The sequence below is a fragment of the Haliaeetus albicilla genome, chromosome 9 (genome assembly GCF_947461875.1).
Source record: "Haliaeetus albicilla chromosome 9, bHalAlb1.1, whole genome shotgun sequence".
Lineage (NCBI taxonomy): Eukaryota > Metazoa > Chordata > Aves > Accipitriformes > Accipitridae > Haliaeetus > Haliaeetus albicilla.
The window spans coordinates 14,619,657-14,641,765 of NC_091491.1; the positions used below are offsets into that span (position 1 = coordinate 14,619,657).

At 51.2% G+C, this 22,109-nt stretch overlaps 2 protein-coding genes across 5 annotated transcripts; one reads left to right on the top strand and one right to left on the bottom strand.

Annotated features, from left to right (window-relative positions):
• Nucleotides 1–411: 411 nt before the first annotated feature.
• Nucleotides 412–18,851, top strand: LOC104323185 (aquaporin-12). Of its 4 annotated transcripts, none has more exons than XR_011326112.1 (4): nucleotides 412–5,922; nucleotides 6,415–6,531; nucleotides 7,148–7,452; nucleotides 18,411–18,851. XR_011326112.1 is itself a non-coding variant. In XM_069791769.1 (4 exons), the coding sequence occupies exons 2-4, from the start codon at nucleotides 5,679–5,681 to the stop codon at nucleotides 7,327–7,329; spliced, it is 543 nt and encodes a 180-aa protein (XP_069647870.1). In that variant the 5' UTR covers nucleotides 412–5,124; nucleotides 5,613–5,678; the 3' UTR covers nucleotides 7,330–8,304. The 4 variants fall into 4 exon arrangements, 3 of the variants coding, with proteins under 3 accessions (XP_069647870.1, XP_069647871.1, XP_009924999.2); XM_069791769.1 differs by lacking the exon at nucleotides 18,411–18,851 and having other exon boundaries at nucleotides 412–5,124; nucleotides 5,613–5,922; nucleotides 7,148–8,304; XM_069791770.1 differs by lacking the exon at nucleotides 18,411–18,851 and having other exon boundaries at nucleotides 412–2,400; nucleotides 5,613–5,922; nucleotides 7,148–8,304.
• LOC104322741 (galactose-3-O-sulfotransferase 2) lies at nucleotides 10,813–14,146 on the bottom strand. Its single transcript, XM_069790751.1, has 3 exons — nucleotides 13,962–14,146; nucleotides 12,420–13,371; nucleotides 10,813–11,746 (listed from the first exon to the last, which is right to left on the bottom strand). The coding sequence occupies exons 1-3, from the start codon at nucleotides 13,982–13,984 to the stop codon at nucleotides 10,889–10,891; spliced, it is 1,833 nt and encodes a 610-aa protein (XP_069646852.1). The 5' UTR covers nucleotides 13,985–14,146; the 3' UTR covers nucleotides 10,813–10,888.
• Nucleotides 18,852–22,109: the final 3,258 nt, after the last annotated feature.

Sequence of the window (22,109 nt, forward strand, 5' to 3'; positions counted from 1 at the left end):
CAGATGAAATTTCTGTCTTGGTTGTGAATGTCAAGGACTCATTGTGTGTTTCCCATGTGTTATTGGGAAATTGTCTCTTCCCCTTTCTTGCATGTTGTACAAGCTTTGCTCATACCACTGACAAAGGGAAATGAAGAAACCACTCGTCTTCAGAAGCCTTTTCAGCCAGACATGAGAATGTTGTTTTGCACAAAGCACTGTTCTCTTCAGGTTAATTAATTTGTTGTAGTATCTTCGTCTTTATATATACTTGACCCTTTATGCATTTAAACTGATGTTCTCTAACTCTGCATTTAAGTGATTTTGCATTTAATTTAGGGGGGAAAAGTTGACAAGAGGAGGGAGAAGGTGCTTAGTGGAACTCACTAATTATCTGGCTGTTGGTACTTGGGCTGCTTGAAGGAGGGCAGGGTTTTGGCTGAACGTGGTTTGCACAAGTTGGAAGTTGCTAGTCCTTGCCTGATAAACCCTATTAAGTCTTGTGTGAACTTGCTCATCCCTTACATATACCTGGCCTAGACTAAAACCAAGAGCAGCCCTATCTTTTTGGATCTGTTTATTCAAGATTGAGTGTTTAAAATGTTCTTCAAGATGGTAAAGTTGGGGGCAACAATTTCTCCCTTTCAGGGCTGCTGTTTTGGCTGCGGTAAGTTCACTGCAAAGCTGAGCACAATTATTTGGACTGTGCCAGCAACACGCTGGTTAAAACCAGGATGGCTGAAAACTGAAAAAGGATCTTCATTTCTAATGAGCATTTTCACAGTGGTGCCTGAAGAAAAGTGTTGGGTTTCAGTGCAATTCTCATGGCTCGTGTGCGAGCACAGCAGTTGTCTGCAAATGCCTGCTTCCAGGGATTTGTACCACTGCATTTTTTCCTACTTCTATAACTTGCATTTTGAAGATTGTTTTTAATGAAAATAGCCATCCTCAGTCAAGTGAGAAAGGTATGTGAAACTGTGCTGAGCTCAGCTAAATTCTTGATGTTGCTCTCCAGACATGTGGAGGAGGCAGGTTTTTCCAAGAGCTTTTTTCCCTACTTTGAACTCCAGTCTAAGTAAGGATTTATTTTTTTTCTTGAGGGGAGAAAATACCAACAAATGAGAACAATTAATTTCTGACTGTAATTTCTCTACCTGCAGTCTGTTATGAAGGAGGAGGGCAGTGCTGATGCAGCTTCTCATGCTGTTGTTCCCTTATTGCAATGGTGATAACTGCTTTTTCCCGTTCCTGTCTGCCAGCCAGCGTCTGCAGGGGAGTATCTTCCAGTACATCGTAACTTCATTTCAAATCCCATTTATCTATTGACCCAATTATTGGAACAATCTTTGGGGAATGATGATTTCTTATTTTTTGTTTTTAATGGGGTTTGCCCACTGGGAAGTTAATCGTTGCTCATTCTCTTTAGGACACTAAAAGGCCACTGGACTGCTGCTTTGGAGAAGATGTAGTGAGTCAGTGGAGAGCAGGATGGGACTGGAATAGCAGACAGTATGTCTCAATCCAGAGATCTCAATGCACAGACACCAGTTTCTGGTGTTTTCAGAAGGGCTTGTGAATAATGAATCTGGCTTGGTATAGCTGTGGATCAACGGAGAAGACGCTGATGTGACTCGGGGCATCTTCATGGGATGTTCTGGAGGGGGGATAGATAGATGCTCTTTTCCCATGCTGGGTACAGGGGTGACCTTCCCAGGGACATATGTCTCCTTTGAATTCAAGGTTTCTAGAGCCAAGGATGATCTATCTTTGTTATTTTTTCCTCCCCATAAATGCTTGTTCTAAGGATCCAGGTCTTCTGATAAAGCCCAATTAACTTGTGGCTCTCCCTGAGCCCTTTTCATCTCGCTGCCTGTGGGAGGAAACCTGCTGCTGGGTGTCTGCTGCCTTGTCGCAGCAGCTCATAACAGGTGGCTGCTCTTGGAAAGTTCTTGCCCACCCCCCATCCCAGTAAAACTCTCCTTAAATAACCTTACATCAGCTGTAGCTGTTACCTCTTTGTGGGTGAAAATAGTGTGGTGGGGGGAGCCATGGTGGTTCTGTTTAGTTTTTGTTACCCTTCAATGTTTTTGAAGAGTGTTTATTTACTTAACTGTGGAAATGCCAGCTTGTTCCTATCCCATGGCTAAAATAACCCCCATTTAAAATACCTGCATTTGAAGCTGTTGTAGTTCTTGACAGCCCTGAAAGCAAATTTGCTTTAGAAAAGGCACTGATGTTCCAGCCACAGAAAAGTGGTTTTCAGTGGGAGTACTTGAATTTTTAGAGAGTCTCATTTCTAGAAGAGCAGCCATGCGAAGCTGCATGGTGTCTTGAAGGGGTTTTGCTTTTGCAGTGGCCTGAAGATGTGCTCCAGTACAGAGGTTGCAGCGTGCCCCCTTCTGCTGTCACTGCTAAAGCAAGGTAGGAAATGAGCTGCTTGCGTATCTGTCACTGGTGTTATATAATCCCATAATTATCCTTGTAAGTAACAGCTTCCAGCTCCTCTCTCCAGCCTGGGTTAAGTGTCCCATAATTGCAGGATGTGCCGTGGGCATAGTTACAGGCGATGGATGGGAAATAGTTTTTAAAGACCTCTGAACATTTACTTCCTAAGGCCCAACTCTTAAAATGCTTGAGAAGGGGAAAAAAATCAGTTCCTGTGGGAAGAAAGAGATGTTGGGAATTTTTTTTTTTTTTTTTTTTTTTTTTCAGTTTTACCATGGGTGTCACAATGTTTTCCATGTCACAGCTGTGTTTGGAAGAAGGGGACAAGAATGCACTTGCTTCTTAGGCATTAGTGCATGGCAGCTTTCTCTTGTAAGAGTAGCTAGAAGTATTAGTGTAAGGGACATGTGTTAACCCCCCTTTTTTTGTTGATCTGGATGAACTCTGCTCCGTGGCTGAGATGTTCTCCAGAGGGGAGCTCTGGAGATGTTCTCCAAAGGGGACCTGTCAGAAAGCTCTCATCTGCTCTTTCGAAACCCTCTGTTGAAACCAAGGTCCAAATGCTCGGAGGAGGGATTGAGATGTGATACAGAAAGTTCTGTGGCGTTCCTCTGTGCAAACTGCCCATCTGTCTCCTGCGTCCCATGAGCCAGCGGTTCTCTTCCAGGGATTTGGTGTGGGCTGGTGTCACTGGGTCCTTGTAAGGTTTTGTTTCTAAAGATAAAACTCTACCAGTTTCTCTACTTTTGAGAAACACAAAAGTAGGGGAGACGGAAAGAAACTAATTGGATCGTGATGTTAAATTTTTTTGTGGTCTCTTCTGCAGTGATGAGTGGCTTTGACCAGCACTTTGATGCTGCCAGAGGTGAATTTTCACAAGGCCAAAAATATTAATTTTATGGGTCTCTTAAAGCACATTTCATCTTCTGCAAGGGCGTTTCCTCATTTGAGGTGAAAGATGCATGCTTCCCCTGTCTTTTGGAGAGAGGAATGGGTTAAAAATGGTAAACCTGTGATATGTTTTGAGGCAGGCCAACCAGAACCAGGGCAGTTCTGGTGGGGAGGAGGGGGAGGCTTGGACAATGGGCTGTTGCAGCGTGGTGCCTTTCCTTGCTCGGGCTTCCCAAGGTTTCCAAAGCAAGTGCTGTGGGTGGCGATCACTGGGGACCAGGTACCTTCCCCAAACCACCCTTGGGTGGGCACTTGGTGGTAGAAACAACTGTGGGAATAAAGGTGAAAGGAGGGAGAGTGTTGCAGGAGGAGGTGCTGAGGTTGGCCGTGACCTTCACAAACATCTCCAAAATGCCCTACCAAAACGTCGTGTTTCTTTTCCACTGCGGTAAAGGCTATAAGGGAGAGAGGCTGAGCAGCTCTGATCCCTTTGAAGTGTATGCTCCTGGTTTTCATGGGTTGGTCTGCATTGCCATAGCCGACTTGCACTGTATTAAGTGCCTCATCCCTGGCTCAAGCGTGCTTCAAACCTGTCTCCTAGCGATTTCTTTTACAGATGACTAAGGGGGGGAAATAAAATGGCATTAAGAAAAGCCATTGGCTCCTTGCATGCGATGGGGCGGTGGGAGGAGCCTGTGTTACCTGCCAGTGCTGCCTGCACAAGGGTGCAGGACCGTGCTTTGCCCTGGGGATGAGGTACCCAGCATGGTGGTCCCAATGCCCAGCCACTGCTTCATGGTACGTCCCACCACTTGTTCCCATGATAGCAGAGCACACCCTGGGCACATTTATCCCTGCAGCATGCCGACGATGAAGGAGGTGCTATTCTGACTGTATGGATGGGAAATGTGGGCTCAGGGTGGTGTAATTTCTGCCTCAGAGAAGTGACCCAGGAGACACATAATGAATTGTTTATGCTGTTAACCATGAGTCCCTGATAACATGACATTACCCACGCCATCCCATCCTTCCTCCCAATGGCCTGTGCTGCTCTCATGCTTTCCATCACTCACCATCCCCTTTCTTCCCGCAGACCCCAACAGCGAGAGCCCAGGGTTCTCCAGTGACCTGGCGGGACCTGGTGCAGAGGATGCAACCACTGGAGTCCTATGTGGAGCAAACATGGCATATATTGTCACCTACAATTGCCACTGACTTCATCATGTAGTCAAAGGTCTGACCCAAATGCATTTAGATGGTGTGGGTTCCAGAAGTTGGGTAATGACAACACCATGGGGTCATTTTGGTGGAGCTGGGAAAGATCCTGTTCCCGTTATGCGTGGTACCAGCAGGAGGAGTTGAAATGTCACTGTTGCTAAAATGCCACCTGCAGACCAGTGGCACATGCAGTTGGTGCCACCACCAACAAACAAGGCGAGGTCTTACTCAAGACAAGGACAGGGAGCAGTACGCAAGCCAGGCTTTCAAATTGGCCAAAGATGGATTTTGCTGTGGCTTAGAGTGGCTTTGCCCCAGAGAAATGGGAACCCTTTGCATGGGTTACTGGCTTTCTAAGAGTCCCCTTGTGTCCCAGGCTTTGGGATTGGGGCAGTAGATTGCATTTTATGGTGCCAAGCAGAAATGAAATAAAGGTTTTTCCTTCTTCTGGAAGACCTGAGCAGCTCTGGGGAGCTGCTGCGGCCTCTCAGATAAGAATGCTGGGGGTTGGAGGCTCAGCGACCACGTGACGGAGATAACACCGGGACCTGCTTGCTGGGACAAACAACTCGTTGGCTGATCCAGGTGCAGGTGAGTCCATCCGCTCCTTGTGGCAGCAGGCATTGGCCTGCAAAGGAGAGGGCAGCATGTGCCATGTTTCCCAAGCCTGTTGGGCTGTGCCACGTTTGCTTACGCATGGCTTTATAAAAAGGAGGTGCAGAAGCTTTCTCTGCTCCTTCCCAGGGTTTGGTTCAATCTCTGTCCCCTGCACAGCCTTGGCTATGGCTGGCCTGAATGTCTCCATTGCTTTTTTTTCCCTGGTTGTTGGGGTGTGCCAGGTGCTCAGGCAGCTTTCCAAGAGGCTTCTGTCTCCTGGAGCATACGGCTGCCTTGCCAGAGAATTTGCTGGCTCGTTACAGTTGTGCATGAGCTGCCTTGAGCTGAGGATGCTGTTGGAGATCGGTCTGTGGGGTGGTGGTTTTGGCCCAGATGTGGTCCTGACTCTGCTCTTCCTCCTCTTCGTGGTTCATGGTGCCTCTTTTGATGGAGCATCCGCCAACCCAACCATCTCTCTCCAGGAGTTCCTGCTCCTTGAGTCCAACCTCACCGCAACTGCTGCCAAGCTGCTGGCCCAGGGTGTGGGCATGGGGATGGGATGGGCTGTCACCAAGCTCTACTGGTCCTGGGAGCTGACGCATTTCCACCTCATCCAGAACCTGATAGCATCAGAGTGCAGCTCCTCCATCCATACCTCTCTGCACCATGCTGCCTTTGTGGAAGGCACCTGCTCTTTCTTTTTCCACCTCGTCCTTCTCAAGTTGTGCCAGAGTCACCTGATGTACCGGGTCCCTGCCCTGGCAGCGACTGTCACCTTCCTGACCTACACAGGTGAGCAGCACCTGCCTTTCTTTTTCTAAGAAATTAAGAAAAATACCTTATTTGTGGGGGAGGAACTGTCCCTCTTTCATCTTCCAAGACTTAAGAGATAATGATTACTAAGATATTTGTTTTCTACTTATTTGAGGGAATATTCATTTGGGGATGAAGACTGCAGTTTAGGATATCTAGGCAGCAGGTGAAATGTTGGCACACGAGAAGCCACGGCTTGCCCCAAGACTGGGAGCACTTTCTTTGAACGTCCCCTAATGCAACCCTTTGGTCCGGCACTGAGCTCTTCTTCCTGCAAAGCTCAGGGTGACAAGGGTGGGATTTCCCCTTGTGCTGCTATTACACAGTCCAAGAGATGCAGCTGCCAGAGCCGGGCAGCAGCAGAGATGCTCCTGGCAGGCAGGAGGGGTCACGGGTCTCCTGGCCCAACTCTTTGTCAGTCTTTCAAAGGATGCAAGCGAGACTGATGGCCATGCTTCTCTTCCCATGCAGCTGTACCGTTCACGGGGGCCTTCTTTAACCCTGCTCTGGCTGCAGCCACCACCTTCCACTGCTCGGGGAGTAGCTTTTGGGACTACATCCAGGTTTACTGGCTGGGTCCCCTTACAGGTGAGATCTGCCTAGGAGGTACCGGGAGGCAGGGGTTGGCATGGGGGGCAACGGGCAAGGCAGAAATGCTGGGTGTAACACAAACCATTCCTGGCAAAGGGCTAAACTTGTGTCTTGCCAGTGGCAAGTGTCCTTTTCTGTCCCCCTTCCCTGTTGCTTGAGTCATCCCTTTGCTATCCGATTTTTTAATGCAATTTCTATGTGGGGCATAGGCAAAAACTCTTCCTGAGGCCAAAGTTTGGGGGAGATGAAGCAAAGATGTTTTAGGGCAACGATTATCTGACCTATGCTATTGAGGTTGTCCACAGCTTCAGGATGACCACGGGGAGTCGGATACATGCTGCCTAGAATGCAGAGAGCCTGGACAGAAGACTGCTGGTGTCGTTTACGGCCCTTTGGAGCCAAAAAAAGCCTTGCTATGAAATTAAGGACACAATGGTTAAATTCTCCTTAAAGTAATATAGCAAGGGTCTTTCAGATACTGTTAGTGGGGACTTCAGTGGTGCTGAGCTAGATTTTGGTCATGATGAAGGTTGTAGCAAGGGCCTGAAAATGACTGCTCAGCCGTGGAGATGCTCGATGTAGCACACCAAAGGGATCCGTGCTCTCATTTCAGGGATGCTCGCTGCCCTTTTGCTGTACCAAGGCAACATCCCACGACTCTTCCAGAAAAACCTCCTTTACAGCCAGAAGAGCAAATACAAGATACCCAAGGCAAGGATGGTGGCGCAGGTAGAGGGTGACAAAGTGCAGCAGAAGAGGAAAGGGGAGAAGAGCAACTCCGAGCCTTGTGCCTGAGCTGTGGACGGAAGCCAAGGAGGTCCCTGCAGCCCCTCTCCTGGGAGTGGGTTTCCTGGCGTGGAGGATTTTGCTGCTCATCCAGCCCAGCACCCATCCTGCCCATTCGGTCACTGCCACAGGGTGAGATTTTGTTTTTTAAAGCATCGCAAAGGAATTGGCCAAGCTGACCTTGCAGGATGTCTGAATCCCTGAGCTCCTTTGGGAATAGCTTTGAAAGTCTCCCTGGAGAGCCTGAAATGTTTCAAGCCTGCATCGCTGGCTCAAGCGGGGGGAAAAAAACCTAACACTTTTGCATAAATTGCTGGTTGTCTTGTATTGCCAGGAAGCTTGCAGAAAGTCAGGATCATTATGTGGGTAGGCTTGAGCAACTCCTAGATTATTGTATCGTGCAATGCTTGAAATAATCTGACTGGGTCTTTTGCAGCCATAAAAACAAAGCATAAACAAGTAACTGCCTTGGAAACTTGGGATGAGGAGGAAGCAGGCTTTGATCTTTCAAGTTACTAAATGGATATTGGTCAAAAATTGGTGTTCTTTGAGTTAAACTGAGGTCCTTGAATTGCATAAGCTGAACCTGGCAGTTCTTGGAGAGGAATTAAAAGTGCTCCGGGGCAAGGGAGTTCAGTGGCCACAGGACACCCTGCTCCTCTGTGAATGCAGCTTTTAGCCTGGCTTTTGTGTGCTGTAAAGCATCAAGAAACAGTACACAAAGTGTCTGTGGTTAAAAAACGAGACCCAGACTGCTGGTGTGCAGCTGGTGTAGGTGAGCAAGTGCATCCCAGGGCTCCTCTCCGTGTCTACGTGAAATATTCCTAAAAATAAAATTACAGTTTGTGGAAATAATAATAAAAACATATGTTGTGATTGGCATTTGGGTGAGTGATGTCATTCCTGTGAGCTCTGCCAGGGGGAGATGAGCCCATCTGATCCCCAAAAACAGGAGATGCCATGGCAACATCCAAACTGACTCTGCCCTGCCTGCCGCTTGCTCTGGAAGGGCGGTAATCTGGGTGGAAACACCTGCTAGGTAAACGGGGCTCCCCCCAGGCAGTGCCAGGGCCAAGGCACCCATGGGTGCTGCACACCGGGGGTCCCTCCACAGGGAAGAGCAGGGGCAGGGGCAATCCCATGTGCAGCATCCCTGGAGCAGGGCTGCTGGGCATGGCTGGATACTGAGCTGCTGCCCAGATGTCTCCCCCGTCCATGCTGAAAATGGCCAGTTGCTGCATTTTGCAGAAAATAGTCTATTTTGCAGGACCTCTCTGGGTGGAAAATTCCTGCATTGAATATATTCTTGATGCGCCCGTGACTTTTTTGAGTAATTGGCAGGGTGCGTGCTCCGGAGCAGGCTGTGCTTTTTGTGCGAGTGGGCACAGGGAGAGGTGATGCTGTGGTTGTATGAGTGTCCCTGCCCTGGGTCACCTTGGCAGGAGCTCAAGCAGGGAAGATCAGGCTCCTATTGACTGAGTTGCAAACAGTGAATAAGGAAGTGGCACCCGATTAAAATCTGGAGTGAAGGCGTCAGATGCAGGTTTGGTACCCAGGTGCCCCCTATGTCCCCTGTAGGTTTTTGGGGGATGACCCTGGCTATGCTGCCCATGGGCTGCCCATCTCCCTTGCTTGCATGGGGGATTGTCTTCTGGGATGAACTGCAAACCACCCAGGAACCCAGAGGGGAGCTGGACCTCTGCAAACCGTGACACCACGCCATGTCCCCCCAGGAGAAATGAGGGAAGGGACCAACACGGGGATACATGGACATGCCTCGGAGATGAAACTTTATGGAACAAGCGACACCCAAAAACCATGCAGCAAATGCTCCCAAAATTATGTCCCCGCATCATGCCTGGCTGGATGCTCAGTGCTGCCTGGTCCCTTCCAGGGAAAGGCAGTGGGAACGCAGTCTGGCTTTTAGCCTGGCTAAACTGTGAGCAGGAGATGGGGCACTTTTGGGTGGAAACTGAAACCTTTGAGGCTCTGCATGGCTGGCCAAGGGAGAGCCTGGGATGCTCAGATCCCCTCAGCAATTTTTTCTGAACCTCTTTTGGTTTGGAAATTGTGCTGAAAAACCTGAGACAGGGCCTCTGTGCATCCAAACTGATTTGCTGGCTCTGCTTTTGATTTGAGGCTAAGTGTAGGATGTAAAAAATAAGGTTGGCTAGCCCACCGCAACCCATTCTTGTGGTATTTTTTCCCCAGGCAGAGCATGGAATATTCCTACAGCTGCTCCAAGCAGTGGATTGGGTTATCTGGCCGCAGAGATGCTCATAAGATGTCTCCTGGATGCATAGGAATTTAACTTGCAGTCTGACACTGCAGTCTTGGCATCAGCTCTGGGGTAGGATGCTGATCCTATAAATGCAGCATATGAGTGCAGCATCTGAAGGCAGCACATAACTACAGAGTCAGGGCAAAAAAAATGCTAAAAACACTAAAAGTGCTGATTTATTTATTTCTTTTTTTTTCCCCCAGGATATGTTCATTTTTTTGAGGTTTGTTTCTTAGGCTGCTGAGGAGACCATCTACTGGGCAGACTGATGTAATTAAGGGGAACTTAATAGGAGTGATGGTGAATATTGTCATTTGTAATTAAGAGGCTGCTTTTCCAGCACAGTAGCGTTAAAGCATAGTGGAGGAGAGTCCCAGCTGGACAGACTTGTTCCCAAGCTGTAAATCAAGCTCCACAGCTCTGATTTACAGCTTGGCCATGTGCTGTTACGGTCTCCGTCGTGGGGCTGAGGACTTGGGCTGCCCTCCTGGTTCTGCTCCTCACCACTGGAGTTGGTACTACGCAGTGCAGAGCCCCCCCGGATTGCCTCCTTCAAGGCCTCAGCTGCCAGTTGGCGGCTTTTGCCCTGTTTGTTCAGGACCTACCCTGGAAGAGTCATGTCGTGTTGAGCCCCTGGGACCCCCTGTCGTGGTTCCAGCCCAGCCGGTAACAAAGGACGACGCGGCCGCTCGCTCACTCCTCCCGCCCCCCTCCGGTGGGATAGGGGGGAAAACGGAGGAGAGAAAAAAAAACAAACCTGGAACCTCGAGGGTTGAGATAAAGGCAGTTTACTGGAACAACACAAAGAAATTGCAACAACAACAACGGTACTAATGAAAGAGTATACAAAAAGAGTGATGCACAGTGCAACTGCTCACCACCCGGGACCCGACGCTCTGCCACTTCCCCCACCGAAAAGAAGCGCCCACCCCCCGGCCCGCTCCCCATTTATATACTGAGCATGATGTCACATGGTATGGAATAGCTCCTTGGCCAGTTCAGGTCAGCTGCCCCGGCTATGCCCCCACCTCCCAGGTTCCTGTAAAAATTAACTCTATCCCAGCTGAACCCAGGACACCCCCCCCTGCAGCCTGTCCTGCTCCGCAGCAACGGCGGTACGTAGCACCCAAGAGCTTGTGCGCAGTCCTGCATGGAGGTGGCTGGGGGCTCTCGTGGGCAGCTACCCCCTGCCCCAGGGCAGAAGCAGCCCCAGAGTCTAGGAGGTGAGCACCTTGCTGTCCTCAGCAAAGGCGGCTAGAGAACGATGCCTGGAGGGGAAAAGGAGGCTTAGTTTTGGGTGCCCTCCAGCTTGTGCCGCAGGGCATTGCCCCGCTGAGAGGGAGCAGGCTGGGGGGGCTGGGGGGGCTTGCGGGCAAACTGCTTCTTGTAGAGAGCGCTGCTGTACTGCAGCTCCGGGGTCACCAGCCGCCGGCACATGTGCTCCATCTCCTTGTCCAAGCCCTGCTTGAGGTTATAGCCCAAGATCTTTGCATTGCCGTGCTGCAGGGGCTGCAGGGAAGAGTCCTTGATGTCCCTCGGGGCCACGCTGCCCGTCCCTTGCAGGCAGGTCCTCGCCAGCTCTGCCTGCCTCTCCCGAAGCACCTTTACTTCCCGCTGCATGCGCTCCCTGCCAATGTCTCGGTCGATCCTTTCCCAGAAAGTCCTGTTGAAGTAGATATAGATTTCCCAGTCCAGCCTGTTCCAGTCCTTTATCTTCTCCACAATGGTGTCCGAGAGGTGGGACTTGGTGCTGCTGTCCCTGATGTTGAGCGGGAAGGAGACGACGCTGTCCAGGTCCCAGCACAGTATCTCCTTCAGCAGCACCATGGACTCGTCGAAGTACTCGGAGATGAGGAGCAAGTCAAAGGACGCCTCGATGGCCTTCAGCATGAGTTGCACCCGCTTAGCGGAGGCCTCTCCATTGGGGTTGAAGCCAAAGTCAAACGTCATGAGGTTCTTGGCATAGTGGCTGTCACTCTTTGCAGGGTTGTAGTAGTGGTAGGGCTGGCTGAGGAACTCCTCCAGGCTGCGAGCGCGGGAGAAAGCCGACGTGCCCTTGTAGTACATGAAGGAGGACTCCATAAGCTGCACAGGGTTCCTCAGGATGGAGAAGTAGACAGCTGAGCTGGATACCACTTTCTGCACCTGTGGAAGAGAAAAAGGAGGTTTTAAAGGTGGGGTGGGGAGGAAGGACCTGCTTGCTCACAGTCCTGTGCTCTGCTGGCAAGCAGAAACCCTTGCTGGGGTTGGAGGTGGTGGGTGCTGGGGAGGGTTTCAGAGTGCAGCTCATCAAAGGAGCATTTGTGTCAGCTGTGGGGAGCCCCAGAAGAGGCACACAGGGAGAGCAGTGACCGAAGCTCCCTGCTACATGCTGCCACAGCTGGGTGGCCTGCCTGGACTTGAGATACATCCTATCTCCTTGCCTTTCCCCAGATCTGCGTGTCCTCAAGTGGCATCCAGAAAGGTGGATGCTGGGCATGGCTGACCTGAGCTGATGCACTTAAGGCATTCTCCTTTTGCAGCTGGTACCCTCCAGGCCTGTCCAGGGAGTAAGACATCTCCAAGGGCCCACCAGACAAGAATAAGATGATAGTTGCTGACTGCTACAGATGCTGTCCCCTAGCTTGTCTCGGGTCACAGCACAGAAGCTCTTAGGAGATGCCCATAAACATGCAAGGTACCTGGGGGCAATCCTGTCTCTCTTTAGCTTAATCCCTGAAGAGTTTACCTGCTCTATGGGTGTCCCACCTTGCTCCCCATGAGCCCTTCTCTCCCTCCCCTGTTCGCCCCTCCCGAGTCATTGCAGCTTTGCCTGTACCTCTGGCTGCAGGAATCTCATGTGGTGGCAGAGGATGTTGAACCGCCGAGGGCTCCTGGGGGAGAAGCCCTGCACGAACCTCGCAAAAAAGTGGTGTGGGTAGGAGAGCTGGTTGCCACCCCCGATGGGGAAGGCGAAGGTGAGGTTGTGTGTCTCGCCGAAGCGGAAGAGGACGTTTATGACAGTGCTGCTGGCACTCTTGTGGACTTTCAGGAAGACAATGTCAGTCTTGGGCTCACACTTCTCCCTGTGAGAGGAGACCCCTCTGGCCTGGTGGCCTTCTCCAGGTGTCACCTCTTCAACCTTAGAGACTTCTGTCCAGTTTGGGAAAAATCCCTTCTCCAGGTCTGTCTTGTAAAAGTCCTCTGCCTGTGGAGGTTGAGCTGAATTTGGCACAGTGTGTTTAAGTGAGCTGTCCCACTGATGGTGGGGGAAACCCATGGCTTGAGGTTGCGACTGGGTCTGTACCACTGCCTGTGTCATTCCTGGTGGTGGCATTCTCCTCTGCTCCTCTGTGGTCATCCTGTTTGCAAAGGTTATGAACTTGCTGGTGGCAGCGTCAGCATCTCCCAAAACTGTGGAGATCCTCCCAGGAAGACTTTGAGAAGGACCCTCTCTGGTTGCTTTTCTCAGGTCAGGAAGCAGGGATTTCAGCCTCATGGATGAAAGATGGGCTTTCACCTTCTTGCTGCTTTCCACAGGCTGCCATGTCCAGTGCTCCTCTTGACTGCCTGGGCTGCCTTCCAGTGGGGTCTCCTGGCTGAAGTACAGATGCATCTGAAAAATGTCCTGCGCACTCTCAGTCGAAGTGGGGTCTGGCATGGTTTTCCTCTGCCAGTGCGGGGAATTGTCCTCCCACAGCGGGTTGGGGGTCTGGAGGGCAGAGGTGAGCAGCTTCTGGCCATGGTCCATGGTCTGCCTCAGGGCACGCTCCACCTTGCACTGGCAGTTTCTGTAACAGGGAGGACACTAGGCTCAGAGGATGGAAGGAGTGTGCTCCTCTGCAGCCCAGCAACCCCCCCCTGCAGACATCCCGGAGCGTGTTCCCCTGTCTTTCTTGAGGTGGGTGGCATTGCTGCTAGGTGTAGGACTTGACCACTGCCCTGGGAGGTTGGGGTGGGTGCAAGAAGAGGAGGACAGGTCAGCAGCGATGTGCTAATGCCTCTGTCCTTTGGAGCACAGTGGGCTGGTGGAAAGGGGCAAAGCAAGAGATGGCAAGGAGAGAGAAGAGCAGGGGCCTAGAGAAGCTGGAGGAAAGTTTGCAGATGACCCCAGATTGGGAGGACTGGGAGGATGCTCAAGGGTTTTGAGGCCAGCCAGGACAAAGCCCAGAGCAGCGTAGTCTGAACCTAGAACAGCCTGAGGTCTGGCCAGGGCATAGGGGTTGGATGTGAGAGCCCCTGAGGGATCCTCTCCCGCCTGGATTTTCCTCCTTGTCTAGAGAAGACACTATTGGGTGGTTTTCAGGAGGGTGGTTTTGAGCACACCTCAGTGGTCAGCCGGAGGATGAGGTGCAGGTTTGCAATCCTGCTTTGGACCTACCTGGGAGGCTGCAGCTTCTCCATGACTTGAAGCGTGACCAAGAGGAAGATGAGGAGGCTGAAGATGACCCAGTACCGACCTGGCTGGCACCTGTATATTGCTTTCAACTTCCTGCAAGGAAGCAGACGTTTCAGACCATTAGTAGGTAGAAGAAATGCATGTGTGAGGCAGAGGGGAAAGACGCCTTGAGACTTTAAAAAAATTTTTTTTTTAAAGTAAGGTCACGTTTTCATGGGTGGAAGAGATGCAGAGGCAGTGATAACCAACGAACCTCAGAGGCTGTGCTCAAGCAGTGTAGCTTAGTGGAAATTTCCATCAGGGACACAAATATCACACTGAAAGGTAAACAAGTGATAACCACAAAGTGCCTTGGCTGCTCAGGGACGCCTCACTGGCACAGGCTGAGCTCCTGCTTCAGCAGCAGGAACAGGCACTGCTTGCATCTTTCCTGGCCTAGAAATATTGGGACCCTATCTTTATTAAAAAAACCAATAAAACTTTGTTTTGCCTGCTCTCCCCTTTTCTCAATGCCTGCCATTGGAGGTGATTGCCACCTTCCCAGGCTGCAGATGTGATGCTACCATGGGGGCCCCAGCTGTGCCTCTCCAGTGTGTGACCTGGCTTTTAGTCTGATTTTAGCCAAATTTATGACAGCAGTGTGATTTCTTCAAGTCATCAGCACTAAGCTATGGGGGTTTGGGTTGTGTATGGGGACATTCAGGCCATGAAAAAACATTGCCATGGGACTTTTACTATTTGTAGGGCTTGCTGCAAACCCTGGTGGAGCTTGATTGTAGCCTTAATCTTAGTCTCAATCCTAAGCAGAGCAGCTGGGGGACTAAGCTTCCTGGAAAAAAGGATTAGTTTGCATTTCATTTCTGCTGGTTTCTACCCAGGGAACATATTGTTGCCTAACCGGAGATGATTTGTACTGAGAATCTGGTTAAATCCTCTGATGTGGGCTCCTCCTTGGGTGGGAGTCCAGCCTGCAAGCCCCAGATGTCTGCTCTCCCCCTCTCTGAGTGAGGGAGCAGGCACAGGCTGCTTTGCTGAGCATGAACCGGAGGAACAGGAGGAATTAATGAAAGCAGAAGTTTAGGCAGAGCCTGCTTGGAAGCCGCATTCTGACAGATAATCTGTGTTCATTGATGTTGCCTGCTTCCTTTAGTGGGCCTGGGACTGCACAGACCTGCTTGTCCTGGAGCATCTTAATCTCCCTGGTGCTTTACCTCCTACTCCGGGCAGTCTTGTGACACATGGGAGAACTACTACCTTGATGAGCTAGCAATGATGCAAACATGGGCTGCCTGAAGTGGTCACTTGCATGCTACTGGTACTGGTCAGGAATTTGGCTTTGCTATTGAAAAACTGCATTTGTTCCAGAAAAATTGTCGACTGTTGCTACTAATGGTAGTTTTCTTATTACAGCTCTACTTCCAGTGGCTGCACATCAGTTTGGACACTCAGGGTTATGGTTCTGCTCTGCTCTCAATAATGTCACTTATTGGGTTGAAACGCTAAGCTCCTCCTAGGAGATTTTTAATGTCTAAAGTACTTGGGACTGTAAAGGCTGTGGGGTCTTAGGTTATGACAGTGCTACTGAGGATTCAAAAGGCATGTAATTACTAGCATGGTGAACAAGCTAGTCAGCAGCACAGCATCCCTAAAACCTGATGATAACCTGGAGCTATCCATGCTCATTTTGCACTTGAGGAGCAGATTGCCAAGCCCGGATGAGAGACAGGTGGCTGGCGAATGTGCGCAAGCAGCACAAGAATAGCCTCGTGCTGTCAAAGATGAATGGGTATGACAAGCAACAGATCAGAAAAATGTCAAATGCTTAAACAGTGCTTAAAATGCCAAGACACATTAAGGGGAGAGGGTTGAAGTGGAGACTCAGGGCTGCCCCACAGCTGCTGCAAGGCAAGGCTTGTTGAAATACTCCTGTGTGGAAGATCACTGATGGGCAGAGAGACCAAAGAGGGAGAAGGCAGTGAAGGAGGAGTTGCTCTAGGATGAAGTGATACTGCTGGACAGATCTTGTTGGAGACTTGAGCCAACTCTCCCATCACTCAAGGCACAGCTGATGGTAAGTTTGTCTGCCTGGCCAACCTAAGAAAAGCAGCAAGAAGGGAATGAAGAGCTAACTAACTGTGATATTTAGCAATATACCCAAACTCTCTCAATGGGGAGATCTGCACAAGGACCCAGTAGTGAAGGCAGAATGATGCAACACTTCCCTGGAAAGCAGTGCGGAGGTAGGCAGCACCCTCTGTTACTCTGGTATCTGTATTTTGTGCAGATATATTTCTGGACTTGCTTCCACAGAGGTCCCTGGCCAGTACTAAACTTTCAACCTGTAGAGAATCTGTGAAAGATCCAGGTCATTTTGCTGCTAGCCTGCTGCCTCTTTTGAGATGGGTGTTGTGTTGGTTGAACAACCAGTTGAGAACAACACAACATGTTGCTGGCTGCTTGGGTCTAATCACGCTAGCATAAAGCCAGAGCCCTTTCTCCAGGCTGGCTCTGGTGGGACACACGTGCATCAGGGAGGGTGCACTGAGTAAAGGGAGAGCTGTGGCAGCAGCTGAAGTTTGTGCTGAAGATGCCAAGAAGTTGCACTGAAGGCAGCAAAACCAGGATAAAATGGCACATGTAGCATGACAAGCCTTTGTCTTGGAGGCTGGAGCAGCTGCATGATTTGTAGCTGGATGATGAGCCTTCAAAAGGCTCAACTGCTTTCCATGTGTAACTCCGTCACAGCCTCCTCTCAGTTTAATATGCCAGGATGAGATCATGGGTGTGTGTGTCTTGAGGCAGAGTTAAATACTTGAGATCAAAGCACCGGGAAGATGTCCAAGAAGCACTCAGAGCTGGCGGGAGTCAACGCTGGCCCATAGGGCGGGGTGGACTGCAAGAACAACGTGCAGAGTCTTTGGAAATGCCTCTGGCTGCAGGCAGGCTATAGCTGAAGAGCCCCTGCAGATCAGAGCCTGTATGCTGTCACCTCCAAAAGTGACAAAGCAGGGTGCAAAGATGGATGCAGCACCCCAAAGATGCCTTTGGGTGCTAGGGCTCAGCAGCAGAGCAATAGCAACTGAATCCTCCTATGCTGGCTCAAGGGATTTAATCAAAACCCAGTCTGTTGGTCATTTATTTGCAAGGGATGATGCCTCCAGCCATGTCCTGCTGCCTGCTCCTGGTGGTGGTGGTGGTGGGGTGCCTGGGGCTCTGCTTGGAAGCAGGCGCTTCTTGATTGCAGCAGTACTGCAGATTTCCCCTCCATTTTTTCTCCTAAGCTTGAAGCAGAGAGGATGACCTGCTTCCCTCCCACCTGTGCCTCTTCCCTGTCCAACACAAAAATAAATGCACCAGTTGGGATGGGTCTGTGGTCGGCTGGCACTTGCTGAGCCATGCAGGGTCTCAGCTGACTGCTGGGTGCTGCAGGAGGTGTCGAGGCTGAGTTCACTGGGCAGATAGGTGGCAAAAAATGACTTTATTGATTTGCTCTGGCTAGATACGCTCCAGGCAGTGAGCAATGTTGCATGGGGAATTAATGTACACAATATGTACACCAGCGATAGCCTGCTTCCTCTGACCAGCGATTGGAGCCATTTTCTTCCTTTGTTTCACAAGAAATGAGAAAATGGGGACAGTGGTCTGCAGGACACTCAGGAGAGGATAAGTAGTGCAGCAAGGGCATGACGGCACTGCCTGCCTGTGTCAGTACCCAACCTATCCTTGAAACAGCTGGGTTAGGAAAGACCCTGAGCCTCCTAGCGCTGCAGCTTGGTGTGCAGCAGCAGGGTGTGCAATGCCCCAGATGCTGCAGGCACACGTGGAAAGGCTGTCCTGCCCCAAAATGCTCTCCCCACAGCAAAAGGGCACTGCTGCAAAGTCAAGCCTTGCCCTTCTCTGCTCCTCTCTAAAATAGAGGCTGTGGAAGAGCACACCTCACCCTAGATGCATTCTTTGGTTTGGCCATGTAAAAGACTCAGAGACACACGTTTCTGCTCCACATCTGCTCCTCAGGTGAGTGTGCAAAGCTGACAGCTGTGAGCCCTTGCCTGGGACAAGGCAGGAGGGATCAGCATCCTACTTGCCCCACGAAGGTTTTGCCATTCTTCTTCCTTTGCGGTATCAGGCCTTACAAAAGATGCTGTTTTCCTGCCTAGCACACAGGGGAGCGGTGCTGCCCTTAGAGCTTCACTAGAAGAGAGAGCCCCATTAACCCACACCTCTCTGCATTTATGCAGAGCAGAAGTGCTCCTATGCCCGTTCCCATCATCACTTCAATCTCTAACCATTTCTCAACACAGAGGGACCTACAAGGACGTGACGTTTGGGTAGGATGGAAGTAGAATTTTACTGAAGGAAATAAATATTTTACTTATATAAATAAATAAATAAATAATCCACTTACATGATCAAATACCTTCTGAATTTCAGCATGGTGAGCTGGAGCCTTGGCTGTGGAGCCGGTAGTTATCACCAGCCTAGGAGAATGGAAAGCAAACACCCAGAGCCTGGCTTGTGTGCCTGCGGCCGGTGGCCCCTCCCTGGGGGAAGCGCCTGGGATAGCGAGCCCGCAGCAGACCTTCCCACCGGTGCCCTGCTCTCCAGAACCTGCCCCAGGGAGCGACCAGCCTCCGCTCTAGTGAGTGGCACATTTACACGGCTGTGGCCTCGAGGGCTGCTGGCAGCAAGCTGCCTTCTGCAAACCACTGCCACATCGTGTCAGTGGTGGGCAGGCTGGTCCACGTGCTTGTGGACACTGCGGGGGCTGGCCATGTCCCCCATGTCTGCACCCCTCCCTTACTCCTTGGTTTCACCCATGGCTGTTGATGTTCTGCTTTGACACCTCATGTCCTCCTGCTCTGCTCTTTGTGGTTGTCCCTTCTTTTCCCTTCTCATGTCCCGCTTTTACTTCTTGACAAAGCTGAGGACAGAGATGGCTTGGTCATGAGAGTTTAGCTCTTGATAATCCCTATGTTGATACAGCCTTTAGGTCTGTGCTGCTGAGACCCTGTGCAGGCTGCGTCACACCTGCATGGCATGGAGCTAATCCTCTCCAATGCAACCTGGCTCCATCCACCCTGGGCTGGGGTTATGGCAATCCCCAGCTGCCTCCTTTGCTTCCCCTCGCCATACTCACTGCTCCAGGCACAGCATTTAACCACCTGCGACTCCAGGCACTGCTTCACATGTGGATGTCTTGCATTTGCCATCTTCTGACTGGCCTCCCATGTTCCCCCAAGCCAGCAAAGTCCTCAACCCCCTGTGTTGGGACTGTGCTGTGCCAGGATGACCAGCAACAGGACAGCCCTGCTAGGAAGCCAACTGTTTTCCAGTAGCAGTAGAAAAATGATCACTGCATCTGCTTCTTGCTGGCTGGTGGACAACATAAGACAACTCAAAGGTGGACTGGGAGGCTGCCCTCCATGATGGACGTCCACAGCCGGTCCTTTGACCAGGGTCTCCTCCCTCTTCAGTAGCTTTCCCTCCACATTCTTCCCCTTTGAGACTCATTCCAGCGTCCTGCATAGCATCAGCAAGACACAGTCACGGCTTTGTGTGACCAAGGGCCCTAAGCCCAAGTAGTGGGACCACACACTTCTCACATTTGGGCACCAGACACCTGGGGTGGTGGTGGACATGGAGGCTGCATGGCTGTGATGTGTGCCATGAGGACCAGTGGCTCAGGCTGTGCGACACCCATTCTGCAGGACCAGGCTCCCCATGTGCCTCCTGGCACCAATGGAGAGTACTCTGGCAATGTGTGCTTTCCCTTCACCCATGCCTGTGGGTCTCAGGAAATACGTATCAGGCAGATAAGTCAGTTCCAGCCCAGACCTTGGCTTTCTCAAGGGACAAAAGGGCCCAGCTTCCTCCCTCCCCCCTCGCAGGTAGGGAGGCAGCTGTTCCCCTCACCCTGGCACAGGCAGGTGCTGCCTCTCCCCATCCACCTCACTGAAAGCACACGTTTATTGTGGGGCTGTCACATTCCCCACCCATTCAGTGCTCTGGCTATCCACCCAGGCTGGCAGCTTATCTGGGAGTCCAGGGCTGGGTGAGAGCCATGGGCTAGCTCACTGTTTGCAGGGATCAAACCCCTTTCTGCTGTTGGGAGTGAGGGTTGGTGCTTCTCCCCTCTCCTTCCCTCTGCACAACCATGCCCTGTGCAATCTGAGATGGATAAGCCTGCTTGGGGGGCCATGGTGATGTGGGGTAGGTAGGTGGCTGAGGGGTCTGCGAGCATCCCCCAGGCAGGACCTTGGGGGACATCCTATTGCTGCAAGGCATGGGGGCACCCTTGCCTGTGAGCACCCAGAGGCTCATCAATGTGAGGGTGCCCAGACTGGCTTGATCCTGCTCCTCTCTGGTTGTTTCCTCTTGCTGGATTGCCACTTGTGGGATTTGCTGCTGCTCAGCTCACTTGTTTCCCTAAGGATAAGCCTATCTGTTCATGGGGATCTCATGGGAGGTCCAGTTTCGGTCTGTAATCCTGGTCAGGATTGCACATATTCCTGTTTGCTGCCTGGCAGCCTCTTTCTTGGGCATGACTTGATGGCATCTGCAGAAGAGAAACTCAAAAGGCAAAATTGTCTGCTCCTGCTGGGATCTCGTGATGTGAAGCACAGCATATGGTCTCATCTGCCTGCACACTTCTTGTGTTGGAGGCCACATCTGCAGGACCTCAACAGCTCTCTTGAGCTGCTTCTGTTACCTTGCATCCCAGAGAGGCTGTTTTGGAGCATGATCTGGATGGGATGGGACTCCACTTGTGGACCAGTGTCTGAGGGCCTTGGTGGAGATGGCAGTCCTCTGAGATTACACCCCGTGGTCTCTTCTCTCCCACGGATGCTGGAGCAGGAGTCAGGATATGGGCAGGCAAATGCATCTTTTGCAGCTGTGTTTCTTGAGAAGCGAAAGGTGCCCTTGTAGGAGAGATTGGGCTCTGTCTCTGCTCACTGGGCAGCTGGGTCCTACTGGGGTGACCTAACAGGGTCATAACTTTTGGGTAGGTGTGAGGAGTGTCCTGGTGATGCAGAACTGCCCCAGTTGCCTGCTGCTGAGTATGACTATTATAGGGTCATCATACTACGATGGTATGTGCGCCCTCCTAGGTGGGTGCACATTCACTGCCTGGGGATGGGCTGATCTCAGCAGAAGGCAGATGAGGACCCCCAAAGACTCCAGTCCCTTCCTGTCCCCCGTCCCAGTACTCTCACCCCCGCTTAAGATGATGAGCAAGGAGACGTCAGCTTGCCTTGTGTCCTGGTTTCAGCTGGGATAGAGTTAACCGTCTTCCTAGTAGCTGGTACAGTGCTGTGTTTTGAGTTCAGTACGTGAAGAATGTTGATAACACTGATGTTTTCAGTTGTTGCTCAGTAGTGTTTAGACTAGAGTCAAGGATTTTTCAGCTTCTCATGCCCAGCCAGGGCACCTGACCCAAACTGGCCAACAGGGTATTCCATGCCATGTGACGTCCCATCTAGTTTAGGAACTGGGAAGTGGGGGGGCAGGGATTCGCCGCTCGGGGACTGGCTGGGTGTCGGTCGGCGGGTGGTGAGCAATTGCCCTGCGCATCATTTGTACATTCCAATCCTTTTATTACTACTGTTGTCATTTTATTAGTGTTATCATTATCATTATTAGTTTCTTCTTTTCTGTTCTATTAAACCGTTCTTATCTCAACCCAGGAGTTTTATTTCTTTTCCCGATTTTCTCCCCCATCCCACCGGATGGGGGGGGAGTGAGTGAGCGGCTGCGTGGTGCTTAGTTGCTGGCTGGGGTTAAACCACGACACCTTGAGACACCCAGGACCTTGCCACCTCATGCAATGGCTTCCCTGCTTGGCCTGGCCATGGCTTGGAGGGGCTGCTGGTGGGTTTTTCCCAGGGCTGTTGGACAAGATGCACCTGCACCTGGAAAGCAGGCATCTCTGGTCCATTTGCAAGCCTGTACCTGGGGTTGAGGTGAAGAGGAACATGTGGAAAGGTGACTGCCTCTCTGGTGAGGAGGAGAGGAGACCTGCGACCCAGATTTCCAACCCTGGCGCTGGACCAATTGCTGGAGCAATGTGGTGTGAGGGAGAGCACAGGGGTTTGCAAGGGCTTGAGCCTCACTGTAACATCAACTAGCTGT

Coding starts and splice junctions, on each gene's coding strand:
- LOC104323185 (XM_009926697.2), top strand. CDS start 5,181: ATGTGCCATGTTTCCCAAGCCTGTTGGGCTGTGCCACGTTTGCTTACG. Junction 5,923..6,414: donor CACCTTCCTGACCTACACAG/GTGAGCAGCACC, acceptor CTTCCCATGCAG/CTGTACCGTTCACGGGGGCC. Junction 6,532..7,147: donor CTGGCTGGGTCCCCTTACAG/GTGAGATCTGCC, acceptor CTCTCATTTCAG/GGATGCTCGCTGCCCTTTTG.
- LOC104322741 (XM_069790751.1), bottom strand. CDS start 13,984: ATGGAGAAGCTGCAGCCTCCCAG. Junction 13,372..13,961: donor GAGAAGCTGCAGCCTCCCAG/GTAGGTCCAAAG, acceptor TCCCTGTTACAG/AAACTGCCAGTGCAAGGTGG. Junction 11,747..12,419: donor TGAGATTCCTGCAGCCAGAG/GTACAGGCAAAG, acceptor TCTCTTCCACAG/GTGCAGAAAGTGGTATCCAG.